This window comes from Podarcis bocagei (assembly GCF_964188305.1).
Source record: "Podarcis bocagei genome assembly, chromosome: 8".
In the NCBI taxonomy this organism is placed as follows: Eukaryota; Metazoa; Chordata; class Lepidosauria; order Squamata; family Lacertidae; genus Podarcis; species Podarcis bocagei.
Genome location: NC_138133.1, coordinates 75,862,458 through 75,869,238, shown reverse-complemented (window position 1 = coordinate 75,869,238; position 6,781 = coordinate 75,862,458). Strand labels below are relative to the sequence as shown.

The 6,781-nt window shown below is 48.5% G+C and overlaps 1 protein-coding gene across 1 annotated transcript; it reads right to left on the bottom strand.

The window, feature by feature from the left end:
* Positions 1-298: 298 nt before the first annotated feature.
* On the bottom strand, positions 299-3,729 carry AARD (alanine and arginine rich domain containing protein). Its single transcript, XM_081205299.1, has 2 exons — positions 3,259-3,729; positions 299-1,438 (listed from the first exon to the last, which is right to left on the bottom strand). The coding sequence occupies exons 1-2, from the start codon at positions 3,505-3,507 to the stop codon at positions 1,298-1,300; spliced, it is 390 nt and encodes a 129-aa protein (XP_081061425.1). The 5' UTR covers positions 3,508-3,729; the 3' UTR covers positions 299-1,297.
* Positions 3,730-6,781: the final 3,052 nt, after the last annotated feature.

Sequence of the window (6,781 nt, the reverse complement as noted above, 5' to 3'; positions counted from 1 at the left end):
GTCCTACCTGGAGACACCGGGGACTGAACCTGGGACCTTCTGCATGCAGGACAGGTGCTCCACCACTAAGCTACGGCTCTCGCCAATTCAGCTGCTATCAGATCTCAGCTGATGGGGACAGTGATGTCAGGATCAGGCTGTGGGGAGGCCAATGGGAGCTGGAGTTTCACACAAGCACACCACATGCATGTCTCCCTTTGCTTGTCAAATCAGGACCCCACTTTCATGTGTGCTTTTGCCAGACATGTAGTCAAAGACACGTTTGTGTTTATTGAGAATACATCTGAAGGCAGCTCTGTACAGGGAAGTGTTTAATGTTTTATTGTGTTTTTAATAGTTTGTTGGGAGCTACCCAGAGTGGGAATAGTGTACTGAAATTGAATTAAATTTGTTGAATTGTTTGAAAACTAATAAAAAATTATGGGGTGGGGTGGGGAAGCTTCGTTAGTTTCGTAGTAGGTTCTCCCCCCTCCCCCACCGGCTACATTTTGCCTTTTGGATAAAAAACTGAGACACTCAATCATAGTTGTGCCCTGCTTTCACAGTGAGATACTCTAGAGAACCCTTTTTAAAAAACAGTTCACCCCATTTGCTTGCATAAAGTTTGCAGGGATATTAGACAATGTCGGCTATTTATTGAATATTTGCTTTCAGTGAGCTTAGACGGCATTACATCAAGCCAATGTGACCCCACGCTTCCCTGTGCGTCCCCCCCCCATCACTTTCCTTATTGCAGGCAGTTCAGTCTTTCGCAGGAGAAGTGGGCTTGTGGCACAAGAGTGCTAAACCGTCTTGGATTGCACAACCTGAATTTGTCAGCATGTGCCCACTAAAGTTAGTAGTGGCAATCTGGAACTGCCCTGAATGTTTGGTCTGCAACAGACATTGCTCATTCACTCTTTTGTAAGGGAGGATCCAGATAACTGCCAAACCACTGCATTTCAGAGGGTTGTGTGTGTGTGTGTTGCCCTCCCATCTTTTTAGTGACCTGACGAGTGGCGATTGTTCTGAACTAAGCAGATTAAACAGGCAGCAATCATTTGCAAAGTAAAGCAGACATTCCATTCTTTGGAGGTGTCCCATTCTTTCCTCTACTCCAAAGGAGGCATTGAATTCTCATATAATAACTAAGATTCCTTCTCCAGCCAAGTTAACGGGAGTTCTCATTAATATTCAAGCCATGTTCCCCGACCAATTCGGACCTAACGGTGCAACATAATCTTCCAATTTTGCCAGGCTCGCCGGTGGGATTGTGTGCTGCGTCTTCTGGCTTTCTTCCTGAAACGCAGCAGCTCTGTTATTCTGAGCTTGCAGCAAAGCTCGGGGCCTTTGATTCTAGAGCAGTTGGCACGTCAGCTTCGTTTCTCAGCCTCTGTATTTCCATGCTTAAATCCAGCAAAGTTTTGGCAAGCTTGTGGTTCTGGGACTTCATCTCCAACTGCAAAGAACAAAAAGACGATAATTACTTTTTAGCAGGCGATCACCATCCAGAAGGGCTTAATTAGTGCCAGCGCTTAGCCCTGGCATTGTGTCAGTGTCCAAATCCATTCCTGGACTGCATGTAGTTGAAGTAGGTTAAAAAAGGGGGGGCTCCTGATCAGGGGCAGGGCGGATTTTCCTCATTACAGAGCAACAGAAGCCCCATGCTAACATTTGCCAAACTGATGCAAATATTTTGGACTACAACTCCCATCAGCGCCACCCAGCTGTCGTCTGCAAATGTTCGGATGATCATCTCTCCGCATGGCTTCTACATATGGACAATGGCAAGTTCTGGCTGATTTTTTTTTTAAAGCAGGGTTTGGGCGGCTATCTGTCATGGATGCTTCAGCTGAGATACCTGGGGGTTGGACTAGATGCCTCTGGTGGGTCCCTTCGAACTCCACAATTCTAGGATTCTATTCTGTGACTGGTAACCCCACCGTTTTCGAGCTCCTGCTCACATGGAGAGAACAAGTGTCGGGAGCCGGAACCAGGAGTAGGTCATCAGTAAAAACACCTGTGTCCGTGAAGTTAACTATTCTTTAAAAAATTGCAAGTAGGATTCAAGCAGGAGAACACTCTCTCCTCTTACCATTTCCAGCATTAATGTCTCCAATTTTTAACATACACACTGCCTGATCCTCATCAAGGCAAGTCCCTGTACTGGTGAGTTGAAGCACTAATCCTTCTATGATCTGCAGACTTTGCTCCTCCTCTCCCTAAACTGGTTATCATTTATTGCATTTATACCCTTCCTTTCTCTCCAAAGAGCTCAAGGCGGAATATGTGGTTCTCCTCCTCCTCATTTCATCCCCACCCCAACCCTGTGAGGTAGATTAGGCTGAGAGGCAGCGACCAGCCTCTGACCACTCAGTGAGCTTCGTGGCCAAGCCTGGATTTGAACCCTGGACCCATGGAAGACAGAGCAAACTTGTTTCCTCCTGCTCCAAACTGATGGCTTCAAGCCACACGGAAGGAGATTCGGACTGAACATCAGGAAGAACTTTCTGATGGTAAGAGGTGTTTGACTGCGGAACAGGCTCCCACTAGAGGTGATGGACTCTCCTTCCTTGGAGGTTATCAAGCAGAGGTTGGATGCATAGCTGCCAACTTTTCCCTTTTCTTGAGAGGAATCCTATTCAGAATACGGGAATTTCCCTTTAAAAAGGGGAAAAGTTGACAGCTATGGTTGGGTGGCCATCTGTCAGATATGAGCTAGTTGAGATTTCTGTATGGCAAGGGGCTTGGATTAGTTGGAAACCCGCCTCCTGTCCCTTCCAAATCTCCAGTTCTATGCTTTTTGCAATTCTTGTTTTCATCTGTAAGCTGCCTGGGGGTGGGGGTGGGGTCAGGGGTAAAGTGACCCCTGACCATTAGGTCCAGTCATGGCTGACTCTGGGGTTGCGGTGCTCATTTCGCTTTACTGGCCGAGGGAGCCGGCATACAGCTTCTGGATCATGTGGCTAGCCCGACTAAGCTGCTTCTGGTGAACCAGAGCAGCGCATGGAAACACAGTTTACCTTCCCGCCAGAGCGGTACCTATTTATCTACTTGCACTTTGACGTGCTTTCGAACTGCTAGGTTGGCAGGAGCAGGGACCAAACAATGGGAGCTCACCCCGTCGCGGGGATTTGAACCGCCGACCTTCTGATAGACAAGTCCTAGGCTCTGTGGTTTAACCCACAGCGCCACCCGCGTCCTAGGGGGTGGGGTAAGGCGGGGTATAAATAAGTATCTAATAACAGATCTCTATAATAACCCCCCCCCATCACTCACCAGTTCCACCCGGAGCCAGGCAATGGCGCCCTCGACGTGCGCCCTGCGCGCTTCCTCCCGGGGCACCTCGACCCCTCTGCCTTTGCAAGGCGCCGCGGGCCTGGACGGCATCAGCAGCTGCTGGGGAGCGGCGGCTCCCCCCGGTCCCCGGAAGGCGTGCAGCAGCCTCTGCTTGATGTCGTCCAGCAGCGAGCTGCAAAAAGCTTCCTCGCAGGCAGCCTGCTCGGCGCTCGTCTTGGTGGGCTCCATCAGGCGAGCCCGGTCGTCGGGCAAGGATGCGGGGAATTGGAGAGATGGAGCGCAGATCTCTGCTGCCAGCCTCACTCCAACAACAAGCGCTCTCCTCTCCTCTTCCTCCTCCTCCTCCCAGGCCAGGCCTTTTGTTTCCTAGCCCCTGGCCAGCGCGGCTCCTTTTCTTCAGGGGAAAAAACAAAACATCTTCACCTCCCACCCCCGATGTCATTCCAAAGAAAGTGGGAGAGGAGAGGGAAGAGGAGAGGCGTTTCTCACGCTTGGGAACCGACCCCTGGCCCGGTCTGGGTTCTGCTTGAAGGAGATGCGCAGCCCCTGCGTAGAAATAACACCACTTCGTGCATCGAAACGGTTTTTAGTTGCATTATTTAATAATGCAAGAATAACTGTGGTGGTGGTTGTTTTATATTTATTAATACTCTGCTTTCCGGGACTCATCAAGGCAGCTTACCGATAAAAATTAAGAGCCGCTCAAAACTGAATGGGAGAAATCATTGAAAAAGAATTGAACAGTAATAGAATTAAAACTATATAATCAAAGTTACAAGGAAAGGTATTGGTGATTGTGTTTTTGTTGCTATTAAATAATAGCTTTTATTCATCGTTTTATTATTAAATAATGCAACTTAAAAACCCATTCTATAAACACTGCTTAAGTTTTCGTTTCCCCCCTCTTCCCTCCCTGTCCCTTTTTCCTTTTATGCTGTAAACCTGCAGGTAGGAACTCCCTTTAATTGATTGAACATAAGCTGCTCTGGGAGCCTATTTGGCTGAAGCACAGGAGGCGGCTGCTCTAAACTAGGGATTTCCACATGGTGATCCATGGACCACCAGTGGTCCATGATCTTCATTCATGTGGTCCTCAGTGTTGCATCTGTGGATCTTGTGGTGGAAGACAGGAGATGCCACATCCACAGCACTAAATAGTCATATTAATCATGTTTTTATCTCTTTTTGCGTTTCTCATTACAATTTCCATTCTGTGGACCTGAGATGGCAATGCAATATACAAGAAATAAAAGAAGTAATAAAAATACAATTCAAAATCATATACCATCTAGCGCAGTATATTACAGTTGCCACCGAGACTCTCAGCCATCTTCCAAGTGGTCCGTGTGGACGGGTGTTTGGGAACCACTGCTTTGAACAAAAAAAACCTAGTGTGGTACAGTGGTTAGAGTTTCAGACTAGGGCCTGGGAGATCAGAGTTCAAATCCCCACTCAGCCATGAAGCTCACTGGGTGGTCTTGGGCCATTCACTGCCTCTCAGCCTAACCTACCTCCCAGGGTTTTTGTGAGGATTACACGACCTTGAACTCCTCAGAGAGAAAAAAGGTAGAATATAAATGCCCTAAATTAATAAATAAAATCAATTTCCCCCTGCTGTTTAGTCAAAATCTGCTTCCCTGCAACTTTCACTCACTGGTAACCATCCTGTCCTTGGGAGCAACAGACTCCACCAGGACTGCATTAACCATTAGGCAAATAAAGCACGTGCTTAGGGCATCAAAGGAAGTGTGTCCCCCACAGAAAATGTTCATTGCCAGATTTTTAACATTAATGGTCGCAAATTGCTCAGCTGAGCAACTGAACAACAATGCAACAAGGCAGGCTAGATGCCTTATCTCTACTACGTATAGTAGCAGATGTGTTACGTAAAATCAGTCTGGAGGATCTGATCAAAGACTTTGCAGTTAGAAAAAGCAGGAGAACTTTTTCTTTCAAATACAGTGGTACCTCGGGTTACATACACTTCAGGTTACATACGCTTTAGGTTACAGACACCGCTAACCCTGAAATAGTACCTCGGGTTAAGAACTTTGCTTCAGGATGAGAACAGAAATCGTGCTCCGGCGGCGCGGCAGCAGCAGGAAGCCCCATTAGCTAAAGTGGTGCTTCAGGTTAAGAACAGTTTCAGGTTAAGAACAGACCTCCGGAACGAATTAAGTACTTAACCCGAGGTACCACTGTATAAATAAAGTGGAAGAAACATTATTTTCCATAGAATCATAGAATCATAGAGTTGGAATAGACCACAAGGGCCATCTAGTCTAACCCCCTGCCAAGCAGGAAACACCATCAGAGCACTCCTGACATATGGTTGTCAAGCCTCTGCTTAAAGACCTCCAAAGTAGGAGACTCCACCACACTCCTTGGCAGCAAATTCCACTGTCGAACAGCTCTTACTGTCAGGAAGTTCTTCCTAATATTTAGGTGGAATCTTCTTTCTTGTAGTTTGGATCCATTGCTCCGTGTCCGCTTCTCTGGAGCAGCAGAAAACAACCTTTCTCCCTCCTCTATGTGACATCCTTTTATATATTTGAACATGGCTATCATATCACCCCTTAACCTCCTCTTCTCCAGGCTAATCTTCCTGTGCGTTTTGTTTCATTTCAAAAATCAAAATGTTATTTTATTGTTTATTATCGTTTATATTTTGAATTAGATATATATGAGGGCACCAAAATCTTTTAAGTGCTTAGGGCCTCTAAAGGTCTTTATCTATCCCTGTGTTCCATCTTCTGTGTGATAACCTCATCAGAGAGGACCACAGGCTGCTGTTTGGTCGTGTGACTTGGTCTCAAAAGAGAAAGAAAAAAAAAACAAGGGAGTGCAAATAGCTGTGGGACTTAAGCAAATACCGTATTTTTCGCCCTATAGGACGCACCGTCCCATAAGACGCACCTAGTTTTTTGGGGGGGAAATAAAGGGGAAAAAATTATTTTCCCCCCAGGCGCAGGGCTGGGGCAGCCCGAGCTTCCCCCGACCCCAGCCCCCAAACAGGCAGCTCTCTGCAAGCCGTGGGAGCCCAGCGGTGGCTCCCGCTGCTTGAGGAGAGATCCGCGAAGCCTGGACGCGCTGAGATCAGCACGCGCAGGCTTCGGGATGCCGGCAACTCTCCCCAAGCAGCGGGAACGTTCCCGCTGCTTGGGGAGAGATCCGCGAAGCCTGGACGCGCTGAGATCAGCGCGCGCAGGCTTCGGGATGCCGGCAACTCTCCCCAAGCAGCGGGAACGTTCCCGCTGCTTGGGGAGAGATCCGCGAAGCCTGGACGCGCTGAGATCAGCGCGCGCAGGCTTCGGGATGCCGGCAACTCTCCCCAAGCAGCGGGAGCGTTCCCGCTGCTTGGGGAGAGATCCGCAAAGCCTGGACACGCTGAGATCAGCGCGCGCAGGCTTCGGGATGCCGGCAACTCTCCCCAAGCAGCGGGAGCGTTCCTGCTGCTTGAGGAGAGGTCCGCGAAGCCTGGAGAGCGAGAGGGGTCGGTGCG

What these genes read in the sequence shown, in the direction of transcription:
- AARD (XM_081205299.1), bottom strand. Translation starts at nt 3,507, where the DNA reads ATGGAGCCCACCAAGACGAGCGCCGAGCAGGCTGCCTGCGAGGAAGCT. An exon ending in CCTGGCTCCGGGTGGAACTG is followed by an intron (nt 1,439 to 3,258) that starts GTGAGTGATGGG and finishes TGTTCTTTGCAG; the next exon opens with TTGGAGATGAAGTCCCAGAA.